The 17,362-nt window shown below is 36.3% G+C and overlaps 1 protein-coding gene across 5 annotated transcripts; it reads right to left on the reverse strand.

The window, feature by feature from the left end:
* Positions 1-2,590: 2,590 nt before the first annotated feature.
* On the reverse strand, positions 2,591-17,291 carry LOC139959111 (glycoprotein-N-acetylgalactosamine 3-beta-galactosyltransferase 1-like). 5 transcript variants are annotated; one of them, XM_071956692.1, is made up of 3 exons: positions 17,172-17,291; positions 14,267-15,232; positions 2,591-8,790 (listed from the first exon to the last, which is right to left on the reverse strand). In XM_071956692.1, exons 2-3 carry the CDS (start codon positions 15,167-15,169, stop codon positions 8,386-8,388), a joined length of 1,308 nt encoding a protein of 435 aa, XP_071812793.1. In that variant the 5' UTR covers positions 15,170-15,232; positions 17,172-17,291; the 3' UTR covers positions 2,591-8,385. The 5 variants fall into 5 exon arrangements, with proteins under 5 accessions (XP_071812793.1, XP_071812797.1, XP_071812795.1 ...); XM_071956696.1 differs by lacking the exon at positions 17,172-17,291 and adding an exon at positions 16,865-16,882; XM_071956694.1 differs by lacking the exon at positions 17,172-17,291 and adding an exon at positions 16,716-16,849.
* Between the last annotated feature and the right edge of the window lie 71 nt (positions 17,292-17,362).

Consider the following 17,362-nt stretch of genomic DNA (forward strand, 5'->3'; position numbering starts at 1 on the left):
AATGTATTTTAAGTATGTAGGATAAGTATCTTAATAAAACTGGAATATATATAGCTCTTGCAATGCATGCATATCTATTTTTATGTACATTTTAAAGTTTTCATTGGGGAAAGTTAACTTGTGAAATAAACTTTATGAAAATACCATTAAAAAAAAAACGTTATAAATACTAGTTTTTGTGTTGAGATGTTTACAAGCAACTGAAAACAGACTAAGGCATATGTCACTAACAGTGACAATTCTAGTTCTGAACAGGCTCAACACAATAGAAACATGATAAAGCATGTTTAACAACACCAGGGTAGCCAGTGGAGGGGTGCAGATTGGGAGGAGATTGAAAATGTGCACCATGGCTTCCCCTATTATTTTCAGACCAATTTATTCAAAAAGGCCTCATAATTCAGCAATATGAAATCCAATTTTGTTTCAATTGTATAACATACATGCAAACTGATCGGATGAGGTGTGGGCAGGAGAGGGGGGGGGGGGGTTAGGAGCCATTCTAGTATATTTCCGTACCATGACTAGTGTTGATGGACTTGGACTAGAGTCCCACTTTAGTTGCTTCTTTTGTGGACTTGCAGTGTGACATTGACTTGCAGGTAAATGACTTTGTGGTTTCACTTGTAATAAAATGATAAAATCAAATGACTTAATATGACTAGACTTGCCATAAAACCAAATGATTTGTGCTTTTGAATCGACCAATGACTTGGTGACAACGCTATGACCAATATACTGCTCTCTATTTCTCTATATAGTCCCTTAAATTCTCTCTGCTTCAATATCAACAGCTGCAAATTCAAATCCACGAAGCTATTTAAAAGTATAGGCTACTATGTCCATATGCTCTACTTGACCCAGTTTCTAAATTAGATCGTAATTTTATTTGTTCTCGACTATAAAGTGAGAACAGATGGTCAGGAAACAAATAAAATCAACATTCAGGGTTTGTATGTTTTCTTTTACATTCCAGACGACAGCCAAAACTTCAATGGCTTTTTTTTTTTTTTGGCATTGGGTTGTAATTTTATACGAAATTTGAATTTGCACTATTGCTGACCAAGGCATGAAAATATTTCCACATAATTGGATATACTCCCCTCGATAAAATTAGTAAAAGATCTTTTTTGGGTTACGATCGGTAGGCATTTGGCCAGTTTCCTAAATCATTCCATCCAATTCAAAAGTTTTCTCAAACAACTTTTAAATTTAATTTTAAATTATTTCAATTGCAAAGTGTTGAAGTTTATGCCTGATTTCTGTGTCATTGCCTGTGTGATTTTGATGGACTAAAATAACAAACTATGTTTTGGATGCTGTCACTGTGGTCTTAATATTGTATCACCAGATTTTGACAAAAGTACATATGTTCTTGCATTTTTAACATTTAATGGGTGCCTGGGATGGGTGGGGTAAGGAGTAAGAGGGTTGAATCTAGCTGGGGGTTGTGGCAGGCACAAACATTGAGCAAAATTATGCATGGGACAGGGACATGTGACTATGATTTAACAGTTCAAACCACAAATTTACCTCAACATTTTATTACCCAGAAAATGGATATTCTATCCATTCTGTACTATTTAATTCCAGTTGCAAAAGTTTTCAAGAAGATGGCATTTTTTTACTACAAAATATTTCAATTGCACAACAAAAGTGACTTTTGTCTTAGACAAAAGTGACTTTTGTCTTAATGACAAAGATGGTACTTTTCATTGAACAAAAGGGGAACCACATAGGAGATTCCAGAAGTAAAAGGAAACTAACACTGAATACTGTTTAAAAGCAGTGGCATGCACAAAAAGGAAGAGGGGCAGGGAAACCATGCCCACCTCCCTCCCCCCCCCACCTCAATCATCAGTCAAGGGTAATACCTTCAGTCAGGGGATAATTTTACAATTCAGTTAAAGAAGAAAACCACCATACCACAGGGCCAAAGACCATAAAAAGGCCATAAAGGTTCATGCCCCTACCCAAAATCAGTCTGGGAATTTAGAATTCTCACTCCCTCCCCCCCCCCCCCCAAGTCCCTCTTTGAAATCCTGTGCACATTTGTGCTTTAAGGTGAATTGTATCCCAAAATAGCCACATAATAACAGTTATAATAATAATAAAAATAAAAATTAATAAAACCTCAATCGGAACTTTTTCAGTCTGTTTAATAAATTATTGCTTTTTTTACATCATTTTGGCGCAAATCTGAAACCGGTACAGCTGTGATCTAAAACAGCCAATCAATATTTTTTAACGAACATTGTACTTAATTGTTCAGACCAACAGGTTTTGCAACTGTAATAGGTTGTTGTACTGAAGCAATTTCAAACTGATACTGATTGCAATTTCTAATATAGAACTGAACAATAGACAAATGCAACAGAATTGGTGGTAGGCTAGTTTGCTAGTGGCAGTAATATGTAACAGCTGGTGAACAGGAGGGGCATAAGAGACATGATGCAACTGTTTATTATCAAGCTAGAATGATATTTATGCCAGAATTTTATGCCCTAAAACATTTTCTTACTCAATTAAAAAATTGTTTTTGGTTTGTTTTATGCTGTAAAATAAAAAGGAAGACACACAAACAATCAAATTATGATAAAATCAATTTAATTTGGAAATTGCAGACAACAACCATATACAATACATGACAATGACCTTCCTACCTTTTGTTTACCAGATCAAAAACAGACAAAAATGGAGAAAAAAGGACATAAAAATTAAAGAACAAAGAGATATGACATTTCACATTTTGCTGATGAATAATATTTGTATGTAATTAACCGATTGATGACCAAAGGAAATGATGATATTTTTTTGAGAGACATTTGAGCATTACTCATTGATAAACCTTCTTATTTGATATTCCTTATTGATTGTATTTGTGATGATTCTGTAACAAATAACATTCAAAGGTTATCAAAGTAAAAACTTAATAACTTAAAAGCGAAGTACTTGTAGAAAAGGACAAAAGAGGTATGTATACACTCATTTTAAGAAGCCTCTATCCCAACAGTGTTATGTACCTTCAAATTTGATTTCCAACTTTTTATAGTCAAAATAATAAATCAGTATAAAAAATGAGTACATCCATGTTAGCAGTAATTTCTGAAAGAACTTTTCGAAAATAATTGTCCTTTTAATTCAATTATGACAATTATGAAAAGAAAAAAGGACTAATTATAGCTTAAAACAGATTTACTGTGAGTCTTCACTCATCCGTTCTAATTTTCTATCATAATGATGACACAAGCTTGTACTTGCTATACAGGATTTGTACTCATACTGGTACTTGGGGTAATTTGGAAATCTGGTAGTACTTATAGTACTTACATGATTAAGTACTCGTACTCACACTAAGAACCTTCAATTGTACTCAAACCACAGTGGATGATAGCTGTACTCATACTGGTACTCGGGATATTTGGAAATATAGTATCAGGTACTTATAGTACTACAACATGATTAAGTACTCATACACTAAGAACCTTTAACTTGCACTCAGTCATACCAGGGGAGATTGTAGCCATACTCATGCTGCTGTACAAACACTTCAAGCCGTTTATATATATACAAATATATATATATATATATATATATATATATACATATATATATATACACATACATATATATACATACATATATATACATACATTATATATATATATATATATATATATAAATATATATATATACATATATATATATACACATACATATATATACATACATATATATACATACATTATATATATATATATATATATACATATACATATATATACACCGGTTCGAATCCCGGTGAAGTTTTTTCACTGTTCTTGACTTTCCAACTCATTACCATTTTCAATTATATATATATATATATATATATATATATATATATATATATATATATCTATTTCAATATATTGTCATGTGAACAAGAATGTCAGAGGAAAACCTTTCAGGGATTTTTAGCGGAGGATTACGTGAACTCCATTTTGTACACCTTGGTTAACAGCATCGAATCAGCATGCACGGCAGTTACTGTTTTTCAAACTGCATCATACCCGCTGCACATTGATTTTCACGAGAGTCCAGTGCCTCATAGCACATTATCTAAGACTTAACCCAATAAATCATACATACCACACAACAGGTGAACAACTCTTTGAAACCACCGGGGACACTTAAAGACAGGTTTGAGATTGCAGGGGTTGCGGATAGGAGGCGGGGATAGGATTCAGGCCACTGTCAGTGGTGTTAAAATTGCTTTAGACATTATTGGCCAGCCACACGCCCTCTTCTCTCAACCCCACCCACTTTTGGCAGTGGGCAGGCCCCTGTCGAAAGCCTAGCCTATCACATCAGAACATTCATTTCATGCTGTAAGTTGTAATGACAAATGTTCAGGCAATGAGAGAAAAAAAACCACTATTGAATGCAGAAGAGTTTAACTGACTTTACAGTACATTGTACGTGCCTTTACATCTATGGAGCAAATTCTGCCAACATGTCGGTCACTTGAAAGTGGAATTGTTATTGACGCATCTGCACGAGCTATAATTCTTGTGGTTAAAACTCATCTGGAAAATCCATATAATTTTTCATTTTATTTGATCGAATGGATTGTAAATCTCGACTGAAGTTATTATGTCTAAAGTACCAGATATATGTTTTTATCTTAAATGAAAAGTAAATACATTTCGTGAAATATGCAGTATAGCAGGGATTTTCAATTTATACTTTATACGAAGCATAAAGAAATATTCATAAGAGCAAAGAGACAGAAAAAATATAAATATATATAATCCGGATTATGAGATTATATACAATTCGTTCTGTAGGGCTAAAGTTGGGCACTCTAGCCTTAAAATGTACCATATTGGCACATTTTTTTTAGGTATATAAATATCTGCGGTACATCAAAGATGATATTATGCATATAATTCCACGATGACAACGTTTGTCTAAAACTTAAGTCAACAGACATTGAATTGAACATCACCGCATATCTATTTGTTGTTCGATAAATCTGTATGCGTAACCCAAAATCGACTCCGCCCATCTATAACATCCAGCTGGTACAAATTGTGTATATAGATTTTTTTTCTATAAAAGTACAGAAAATAGATTTTGTATTTCCATACACAACAAATTGTTCACCTACTTTATTGTACCACTTTATTGTATTTTTCTTCTCCAAAGTAGAATTATTCTCCTGTTTCAGACGTTAAATGGAAGTTATCTTTCAACAAGATTCTTTCAGGATAACCGTTGCAACATAATATTGATGCTATGCACAAAGCTCACCATTACCTTACTTTTAAAGACGCATCAATTAAATACACATTTTTTTTACCTTCATCTCGTACACACTCCATTCTAATATTGATGTCATAATTCTGGGTCAATTTCTCCCCAACATGATTATATAGTAAAGGAATTAATATATTAATTTTCTCTCTTTACCACAAAAATATTTTTTTTAAAACATTTACACACTATCTTAATGAGCCATAAAGAATATATATCGAAAATTATAAAATCTTCGCAAGCACTCCGTGAAAAATATTCCAAAATTCTCTTTAAGTTTCAACTATTTTAAATTACCATCACGATTGTAGTCGTTTTCAGCTTCGGAAAATGGCCTTTATATATCCATCCCATCACACTGACAGCTCACGATTTGGAACTACTCTTGGCTTCCACTTTCAAATTTTATCAAATGAAACCAAAGTCACCTCAGTCTAACACTGTAATCGATCAAAGCTTGGATGTTAAGACAAAGTCGAAAGACTTGGTTAAGCTTTTTTGCTCATTCCACAAACTGAAAAGACATCTTTTGTTTCATCCACAAAGTGAAGGTTTATGAGTAATACCCATTCAATGTCATCAAAACTTTTTTTTCTCATTCAAAAACTTGAAAAGACAGTTGTTTATCATTCAACAAAGTGGAGGCTTATTTGGTAACAGCATTCAATGCTATCACCCAGGCTATCATTTTCACTTTGGTAGTGAACTGATCATGCATAAAATCTTTCAAATTAAATCATCCCTGCATGTTGACATTCATTTTTGTATCGAAAGAAACTTGACTTGTCTTGAAACTAAAGAAGTTATTTTGCATCGTTACAAGGTAGATCAGTGTAGAACAGTATTAAAAAAAAAAGAAGAAAAAAAGAAGGAAATTCAAGGCAAGATAAAAACTTGTACAGAGAATGTGCAAAGTATCTCTATCGTTTACACACACACAGCTTACTTATATTCTATGACTGGTACAGTTAAGTCTGTCAAAAAATCACTTACATCCTACTGTAGATGCTTGTCGAGTTAGAATTAACCGAGGTACACAATTGCCTATCTCCAATAAAACTAGGGACACTCCTTATTAGAGATGTATGACCCAGGAATAATTCCTTAAAGATATGCTATATTAGCCCCAAATATGCTAGATATTCAAATATGGTCACCTTTGGTCAAAATTCTTAAACTATTTTGATTACAACCTTTGAGGACATTTTCCTCACTGGGACATTCAGTCATCTTACAGTGTGTTCCTTAAAAATGTCTGAGAACAATTTGGAGAGTAAAGACCTCCAGGAAAGTACTTTTTGACACTTCTAGCAATTATAGCGTGCTATAATTTAGGCCTATACAAACTACCTTAAAGTCCTGCTACATAATAGCTTGTTTTCCTTGAAACCTTTTAAATTCATGCCTCATGTCATCAAACCCTAGTGAGCTCTTAAGATACCATATCAAAAAAAAGGACACAGTGGCAAAGAGGGGGGGGGGGGGCTGCAGCATAAATGCAGCCAGGCAACATAGGGCATATATTGTGCTTCAAGAATGGCTGATCTGCGTAGATAATCTCTTTTGTTTAATATTGATTCGGCTTTGCCTCGGGGAATCATTTTAACACCTGGGTATTTCTTTTGTAAACTGTCCCGAGTCGATCCCGATATCTGCTCACCTTTTTAAGTACTTTATCTTTTCCACTTGAACTATATTGTACATACAAAATCTTGGCAAATTCAAGGCAAAGTGCAGCTTGTTTTGCTGACAAGACAAGATTGTTGCCCTTTTATCCGGATCAAGAACTATATTTCAGACAAGATTTAAAACCATTTGACAAAGAAAATCTACCCAAACAGAAGCATTAGACAAAACCACCAGACAGACAGAAACACCAACACAATAAATAAGTGGAATATAGATAAATTTCAGATTTCCAAACTATGATTCAAAGAGATTGCTTATAGAAGTAACATTGGACAGATTAACATAAAAGAATAGTTGCATTGTACATGCTGCAAGGTGCAGAATTCCATTTGGGAAAGTCCACAAGTTAGGGATCCAACATAGCCCCCCTTTTTTTTGGGGGGGGGGCCTGTGCTGGCCATAAGCGAGACATTACAGTCAGCTGGATTTGAGCACCCCTTGTTGAGAACTAAGAGTAACAACACAAAATAACATCTATGTGTTTTTGTGCACAACTTGTACATCAAGGCAAAGTAACTGAGTCCTATGAAATTGCTTAAAAAAATACAACTGGTTGCTTGGTAAACAATGAGCTTGGACATTTAACAAAGAGAAAGCTGGACTCCCTGCCTTTAAAGAACTGACCCTATCGGACAATACAAAACAACAACGAAATCTTCTTTCAATAGAATAACGATGACATCACATAAATTGTCATTTCTTACAAATCTGCTCAGAGCTGCCTCACAAAGTACACTCTCAACCCTGTACTCATTAATTAATTAATGGTATGGTGTCACACCCACACCTTTAGAGTATTGCTCCTCCGGTTCCTTCCCATAAATGGCAAGCCTTAGCCAGGTCTTTGCACCTACTGTATCATCAGTGGTAAACTCAACCATATTCAGGTTTATCATAAAAATCTGATGTAATCACAACTTTATGTATTAGTCCGGCACGTATGATTTTAAGTAAGAAGCAACATAAAGACCAAAAAAAAAAAAAGGTACCAATTGGACTATCCCAAAATCTTGGATGCACATGATACATAAATAAACCCTTCCCCATGAAAACCGCCGTGACCTCAGAATAAAAACGTACCATGAAGGATACAGAATAGCCACGAGGCAGAGCTACTGTACCCTGCAGTTATAAGGCAAAGGATTTGCAAACTCTGAGTAAAAGGCAAGTTGAACTACCGATATAAACTCTCTTCCACCGATGGAAATACACCTCTTCGCGTCATGAAAACAAAGAGGACAGAAAGATTAACCGAAACAATCGACCGTCGACGATCCCGCTGTGGAGAGGTCACGATATCTTAATAGAAATCTTTGACGTGGTCTTTTAATCGAAATGAAAGACCTTGTTGGGCTGGCTATGATTTCTTCATCGTCACTTCCGTATTAATTATAATCTTCACTCTCCACTTTGAGCGGCATTCTCTTTCCCTCCTCCTTTGGGTGTTTCTTCTTCCTCTCCCGTTTGTTTTTCTTCCTTCTCTTCCGCCTGCTTCTGTTTGGTCAAATCGATCGCTGCCTCTCCCTCCGTTTTCTTTTTCTCATCTTTGTCTTCCACCTCTACTCCAGTCTCCTTCTTATCATCTTCTCTCTTCTCGTCTGCGACGACGGTCTCTGCCTTACCTGCGCTGGACTCGGATCCAGTGACCTCCGGAAGACCTACGATGGAGCGGATCTCCGCGGGACAGGAGTAGTAACCGACGCCGAAGGGACGCATGTGGTATATCATGTACTCTAATTGATACATGATGTTAGGCGCTACGTAGTGAAAGCTGATGGAGAAATCCGAGCAGCACTCAGGACCCTGGGTAAAGACAGAGAAAGGAAGAGGAACAGAAAACATCCGTGTGAGGGAAAGTGAATGGCAGAAGAGAGAAACTTTAAAAGACAACATTCCTTTGGAAAAGGAATTTTAGTTCCAGACTTACTGTGTGATCATATATTTAATATCGTGGATGTTGGAAATCAAACCCCAGCATATTTGACAATTTTTGGACACTTGACGACTTAGCACTCCCAAGATGAGCCAACAATAAGTACACTAATTTGATGAAATGGCTATTTTCTTCGGAGGGTACGTGCACACATTTTTCGCTCTAAAAAATAAAGAGGCTGACCAATTCCTCATGCACATAGTCCTGAGATGAAGAGAATTTAATATTTGAAGCCCCACAAACCAAAATAGAGGTATTCAGACCATTCTTTGTTATTGCTTTGGTGAAGATGAAAACATTGATCGGCGCATGCTTCCATCTCCACCAACACAATAACACAGAACTGGGGAGAATTTCATTTGAAAACCATTTCATTTGGAAAATTATTGCAAAATCTTGTCATAAAACTTTCAATGGATGTGTGACCCATTTTTCATCGCTCTTCACTACTGTACAGCAAAGGGATATCAAAAACCTGCATTCAAGAAAAGATCAATATTTAATTTTCCGGAAACCATTAAACATTAACAACTATTCCCTTAGTGACCTTGAATGAAGGAAAGAACACCAAAACCAGGTCAACAGTGAAAGAATTGATTTTCGGTTATCAATCACACTGTACACAGTATAGTTGTAACAAGGCATTTCAATGGATTAAAATTGCTTCTCTTTGCTTTCATGCAAAATTAAATGTATATTCCAGTGGTGAATAATATTACACTTACAGTACCTTAAAAAGAACAATATTCCATACAGTTTGGGGAGTAATCTACATCCAATATCGCATTGAAAAATGCTACTCAAAATGGTGAAATTGTTACTCTATATCAAAAAAAAAACATTGCAGTGTTTTGTACTGTATACAAACCATAGTAATTTTTTAGTATAAATGTTATAGTATTTCTAACAACACACAAAGCTACAGATCACAAAGAAACCTGTTATAGCAGCTGTCTTCCTAATTTGACAGATGTTCTTCAATAAAACACTAAAACTGGCAAAATTTACTGATTAAACTAAACTAAACTCTGTATTTGTCATCATCAATTCATCATATTGACAAAATTTTTACCAGGTGAAACTGACATACAGTAGTTATTCAATTATTTTTGTGCTACAGCCAACACATGTGAGTAGTGTATAGAGTAACTGATATCACCAATAAAATTTTGAGATATATTTTAATTAGTTATGAATTGGAGAAGCTGTTTAAATTTTACAAACAGCTTCATGCCGCTGGAAACAAGTACCAGAACATGGATTACGGTATTTGTTCCGACCGTAAGTACACACGGGTGTGCCGTGCCGCGTGCATGTTGACATTTGTCATTGATGAGAAGTTTACTCAATATCATAACAACTGAAATGATTACACGGATTATGAAATGACAAACAAAGACTGCCGTTAGAGAGACGTAACCTTAATGAAAGAAAATGTAAGCGACCGAGCTACCTCTTTAACAGGATAGTAATTGTAATCCCAGTACCAAAATTTTCGCGGTAATATGTTAGGCACTATCATTTGCATTGGAACGAACGGGTGGAAAGTCTCGTACTCCCCAGTTCTCGAGTCACCGGCAGTGACTCCTACGTTCATAAGGCACCTTCCCATATCCACATCTTCCGCACCACCGACTTTGGAAAACGGTTTACACAGTTTCGGGTCGGAGAAACCCTTCTCGACCAACAACTCCACTGCCTTGTGGCTTAAAATGTATCCGGCTCCTCCGCTCATATAACCTTGACGGACATAGGGCTTGAACTTCCTTCCAAAGAAGATGGGCTCGTTTGGGCTGTGGGTCGATACCAGTTTCCTAAGATTCTCGACGATGACGTAGGTATCGTCGTCGGCCTTTAGAAACCAGTCGGCCTCATTTAGATAATTATCGTAGATGTGTTGAAAGGCACCTCTCGTCTTCTGCCACAGGTATTCCCTGCCTTCGTGGTCTACAACTGCCACTGTCGGAAAGTCTGTATCTTCGGAACTGATGAACAAAACTTTGTTGCATCGTTTGGCCCAGGTGGATTTCACGTGGATCGCTTTCGACTGGAGGTTCTTGGGATTAGTCATCACCCAGCATAAAATACGTACATGCTGCACCATCCAACCGCTGAGAGCGTCTTCACCTGTGTGTACAGATTAGAAAGGATTACTCTAGGTATAGGTACAAATTGAGCATTACAAGACAGTAATAGCCTGCTTTGCTAATAAAAAATAAACATTAATAAAAACAGGGCTTTTCTGTTTCACAAAACATTATTCATGGCTGCCCTGAGTTTTTGCTGTCTCGCTGAACCTTTTGAAAGCGTTCGAAAACTATCTAGTACTGTGCATAGACATTGACTCCGGAGTAAGAAGTACGCAGTTGTAGTCCTACTTAAGTAGATGAGCTATAACTTTTATCACTAAACAAATCAATGAAGGACAAAATGGTCTCCTTGCCAGCTAAGAAGGCAAACTGACTGTTCAATCAGAGTCAACAGAAACATCTACACTGCACATGGGTTACTGCTCAAGTCCAATATATGAGAATGAGATACGTTAAATGGAAACTGCAATGATCCATGATAACATACTGCATTACCAACAACAAAACACAATAGAAGATACCAGACAAAGGTCTGAACACAGCCTGGCTAAGTAGGTAGCATTTAATGTGTCTGGGTGGATAGGCATATAAGGACTGTATTGAATAAAAAATTTACAAATTATTCAAACAAAACCCATGTATACAAATAAACCACACTCCAAGCCAGTGTGTTTGTTAGTTAGCAAATGAGTAAAGAAAATATCATTATATGCAATATCCATAGTTAAGTTTATGACCTAATAAAGCTTACCATATTAACAGACAAGTTGACAAAGATAAAAAAAAAGGGCGAAAGCTTACCTAGCATAGAGCTGTCCAAGTGCGAGACAAAACGTGAGGCCTCCTCTTCGGATACTTGGTTATGATCATTCACTTCAACGTGTGTGTTACCATGGGGATCCTTTATTAGACTTAAAAGGGAACTTTCTCTACTCAGTATATTTAGGTACAAAGTTTCTGACCTGCCTGGCTCTGAAAATTCTATTACAACGAACGTCACAATACTTCCAAATATTAAGCCAAATATGAAGTTTAAAAAAATTTGTTGCGTGGATGACCCTGCCATGGCTCCCTTCAACCTTTACAAGAGAAACACAATGTTCAGTATAACTTATGATTTTCACACCTATCTTAGGTCATAGGCCTTACTGCCAATTATCATGCTGTAATTAGCCGACACTCTACTTTCAGTTCTTGCCATGTCTTTTGGGCTGGTATACACAAAAACCTAGGGCTACCTAGGCTAGGCCCTGTACGCCCAATACTGCTCAACGAGTTTGACGAATAAGAGCGAGCTATTGCCAACCGTTGCTTAGGGCTTAGTTCAGCTGGTAGTGTTCTTAAACCAAGTTTGACCTTCACGGTGAGCAATCAGACGCGTTAATTTTGTTTGAGGCCTAACGTTACAGCTCTTGCAGGTTATATTATATAACGTTAGGCACAACGCCAGCCTCGTCCCTTTTCGGAAGCTGTGCTAGCCTATTATTCGATTTTAGTGTACAGTAGGCTAGTTGGATTAAACATATCTTTTAAGTCGGTAGGTTAGCTGGGCCGACGAATGAGTAAAAATGGCATTCCTAAGTCTTACACTGCAACGTTAGCTCCACAGTAAAGAAGTGGTTAGCACAAAGTGCATAAACTGTCGCGAGTGTAACACGTTACAACTCCTCAAACGACTAACGAAAACTTCTGAGACACCAAACAATCGAGCACGATTACTCCCTAGTTAAAAAAATACCTAACATCGAGTGGCAAAGTTATTTGCACTTCATATGATTCGTTATAAAGCAAATCCGTCAAGTTACTCAGCTCATATGACTACCCTAGCGTTCACCTTTCTGGAATTTGTAGCTATACACGTACGTACGTAAGTACAACAAATTCTATTGACTTTCTGGTTACAAAGCTGAAGCCAGCGCACAATTCATCATCAGATTCATTGCGTTATATGAATGAACATCACAGAGAACAGTTACGTGGAAGTTGCATGCTCACCATTTCCACGATGGGGGATTCTTAATTTTCAGACTTATTTAGGGAGGGTCTTGAGTTAAATGCTAGAGCAAGAGTCAGAGAAAAATAACATAGAGAATTTTATGGATCAAGTCTCTCTCATACCTGGGGTACTATAATATGGATTGTACCATTTGATAATAGGTTGGCATCTAGGTTAGGGATTTCAGTAATTGTATTTAAATCATTGTGGTTTTCTGTCGTATTATGACATGTATTTATATATGGTGATAGTGTAAACAATACAAGAACATAAATAAAACTCTTGTCTCTGTGTATTTTTACCTGCAAATCATGTTTTTTAGGACATGTAATACACATGGTGATACTTAAATGTTCATACAAAAATAAATCGTTTTATTTGTCTCTGCCACATGTCCGATACCATAAAAGAAAATATAATTACTCCAAAATTGTAGCGATTATTTTTCAATTGCCACATGTCCCATAACAATGTATGTTCAATACAACAACTGTGTGAGACTCTACACATAAACAACATTACCAAAACCAAAGTTGAAAACACTCCTCTCTGAATAGTGGAATATGCCAGCCGGTTATGAGAGGGACATGATCCGATTTTACATAAATAGGAGGTGTGTGGCCCCTGGGGTCATTGAAGCCAACTCACATAGGGGTGTCTGGATGTCCTCCCTAAATAATCAAATGCCACTAATTAGGGGATAGGGCATCATGAACAATATCAACAACAATATTCACACTCATGTGAAGGCATAGCCTTATATTTCACAATATGTCTTACATAAGAAGAAAATTGGTAAACTATGATAAACTCAAGTACACATAAAGATGACAGCCAGTTGCTGCACACATTCTTCTCTTTATTGACACTACATATAATACAGTATTAACTACTAAGATAGTCGCAGGGTGGAGAGAATCATCTATATCATAGTTAAATGTACAAATTGCAGAAGAGGTATAACTTTGCGTATCTAAGACAATATCCAAACTTTTACAGTATAATGTTACTTGAACTAAAAAAGAATTGTATTTTAATGACATTCTTGATACACTGACAGCTACAAGGAACATTCCAAACGAATCTCATTTTGAAGATAAATCCACAAGAAGATTAAAAGAGGGAAGTAACAACTTTTGTAGAACATCTACCACCACTACAACACAGATCCCCCTACCACAAGTGAAAATTAAAAGAAAGAAAAAAGAAGAAAGAAAAGAAAAAGTAAACCTTTTTTTAAGGAGAGAAAGAGTGACTTACCTCCACTGATGGGTGGTGTATATACCTCATATACCATGGATTATATTTTATGGTATTGCCTGGCAACTCATGATCAGGAATGAGCATCTGGAATCGGGGTTTCCCCTCAGCATCTTTGGACTCTTTTGTGTGATAGACATGTAGAGGCTGTAGGCACTCCACTAATTCCACATCTTCCTTTTTCCCTCCTTTTTGAGCAGGACAAGATGGAATGGCCTCGTGTAGAATACTCAGGCCCTCCCTGGTCAAAATGGTCACCACTCCCCTGTCCTTGTCATCAGTCAAAACGTGACCGAGATATCCCGGTATGTAAGCTTGGTGTAATAAAGACATGAAACAGACATTTTCTGGGACCACAAAAATATCGTACTCCAACTTGATGAATAGATCATAATCTAACCTAAACTGATTGTAGACGTACTCGGTTGCCTTCTTATAACGTTCCCAAGATTGGCTTTCGACTAATTCAAAACCCAGATCGACTGTTCCAATATCTTTCTCTGTACCCTTGGTGAACAGAACAACTTTATGGCAGTGTTTTTCAGTGACAGCCTTAACAGCAATCATAGCCGGCTTGCTGCCTCTGGCGCACATGACATAGCAAAGAATTTTAATATTTTCTCTTAATAGAGAGGAGTTGAAGTTTGGATCAAATGGGAATGACTTTACCATACGTGTCATCTCATTATCGATCGTAGGTGTACTAGTCATGTTATTTAGACTTCTTCTCTGAAGATAAAAGCTGTTTCCTCCCAACGAGTAGTCTCTGTTTCCGTAAAAAATGGGTTGTCTCTTCATCGATGTTGTTCTCTTGGAAATTGCATCGTATTGAGTAAATATGTAAGAAAGCATGACACCGACGATCAAGCCGAGGGCCAGGGGAAATATATTACTCTTCGCCATGGCTTCAGCTACAAACTGTCTGCTCCCTCTTCTTCCTAGTAAAAGAAGGTCCTTTGTCAAAAACTGAAATGAAAAGATAACATAAATGTTATATAGACAAGTAAGAGCGTGGTGGTCAAGTGGTTAAGGCAGTGGACTTGTGATCTAAGGTTTGCAGGTTTGAGTCCTGGCCAGATCATTGTATGGCTGAGGCACCCATTATCTCCATTGCCTCTCTAATCCAGGTGTATAAATGAGGACCTGTGAGATAAATTGTCAGTTCAAGGGTGCTGTTTAGCTGCTGCCATGTTACTAAATATTGTGATGTGCCTTGAAACTGCTATTGGTGGATAAGTCTGCACTTAATAAATTTAAATATTATTTTTTATTATTATTAAAGGAAATTAGACTGTGCTGATAATATTCCATACCTGTGACACTGCTACACTACAATAAGTACTTCCTGAAATTAAATATCTCAAGAAAAGTGGAGAATCTTCAGGAATGTCTAAATTAAAAGGATTACCAAATAGTATACTGAGAGCTACAGTACTACAATTCACAATTTTTTTTTCACAAATGTATAACAGCATAAGGGTACTTATCTCCTTATCCCAAGATTGCTAGATTTAGTAGGCTATCTTTATGGACTGGTCTACCATTGAATATAAAAGCAGGTGGTTTTCCCCAGATACTGAATACAACTACTGTACACTACCTGTACATTGACAAATCCTTCCAGACTTTTTAATAAAATAAACATCCAGTATAAAGTGACTAGTGTAATCAATCATTAACACATTTTGTAGCCCAGACAATCTTGCATATTTTCCAATGGAAATTTTCTTCATTACTTGAAACAAAACTAACTTACAGTAGTTCTTACTAATTTAATTATTTTAACATTCAATGTTTTTATGAATAAATTTTACTACTGTAAAGAAAGGCAAAATGGCATTTAGCTATATGCACTTGAGCGTATTTGTCCGGCAACCAGCAAAATCACATATAGGCATTTTATTATTTTGCCTGGCAGCTGGACAAACACGGTGTAGTGCCCTCATTATTCATCAGGCAGACAGACCAATACATAAGGACTAACACTTATCACATAAAACTGACAGCTGGATAGAAATGGAATTTGCATGTTGAAAGCATCAAATTCTGCTTTAACAGTAGTAAAATGTAACTAGTATGTCAGATAGAATTGTTACTTGCATACGCTGATTAACTTAAGAGAGGTTGTTACTGAAATGGCACCAAAATGACCAAATATTACTATCTAGAGTAAATGCTCATCACCGTAATGTTTTAAGTTGTCATTGTGGTTGATATTATCTTGTCCAGTGACATGCCAAGTGTTATGTTGGATAGAACATTGTGGAAGTTCATTGAAGGTCTACCTGATATTCAATCTACAGTTTCATAGAATGTAACTTAGGCTAATGTGAAGACTGATTGGGTTGAACCCTCAGGGTGGAACTTCTGGTACTCTGCACCTTCTCAATTCTGCACTCAAATTGACAAATAACTGTCAGACGATTATGAGGCATACATAGTTATTCACCTGGCTGTCAGGCTAATAGCCACAACTATAAAGAATATGGTCCAAAAAAGAATGCACCAAAATCCAATTCATCAAAATCCAGTTCAATTACAAACAGCATAATATGAGATTTTCCTTTTTACATTCAACTGTTACTTATTTTACCAAACCTCGAATCTCCCATTTGTTCAGAATAATTCAATACAAAATATCGCTATTGTTGTGAAAGACAGGTTGGCAGGTCTTAGTGTGACTTAGCCTTGTCCTGTTGTGAAACGATCGTGTTGTAACGTAAGGCTTATTACGAATGAAACATAACGTTTCGCTAAATAGGTACCTACACAAGGAGGCCAAGACTAGTGACAACATTACAGTAGTTCCGAATTAGCATTTTATATCTGCATCGAACTGAAAAGGTATCAATTTGGAATATTAAAAAGGACATTTAAGAAAGCAATAAAATATGGAAGTACTTACTTTTGCATTTATTCTAAGTTATCTTTGCGAAGTCAGACGTTGCCTGCGTGTTTCTTTTTGTATTACGTAAAGTGACCAAAACGCAATGATTCGAATCTGCCCACAGAGCTGAATGTAAATAAACAACTCAATATGCAGCAGTACAGCTATGCAAACATGAAAATTGATGGCAGAAATCTTAAATTATCAAG

The sequence above is a fragment of the Apostichopus japonicus genome, chromosome 18 (genome assembly GCF_037975245.1).
Source record: "Apostichopus japonicus isolate 1M-3 chromosome 18, ASM3797524v1, whole genome shotgun sequence".
In the NCBI taxonomy this organism is placed as follows: domain Eukaryota; kingdom Metazoa; phylum Echinodermata; class Holothuroidea; order Aspidochirotida; family Stichopodidae; genus Apostichopus; species Apostichopus japonicus.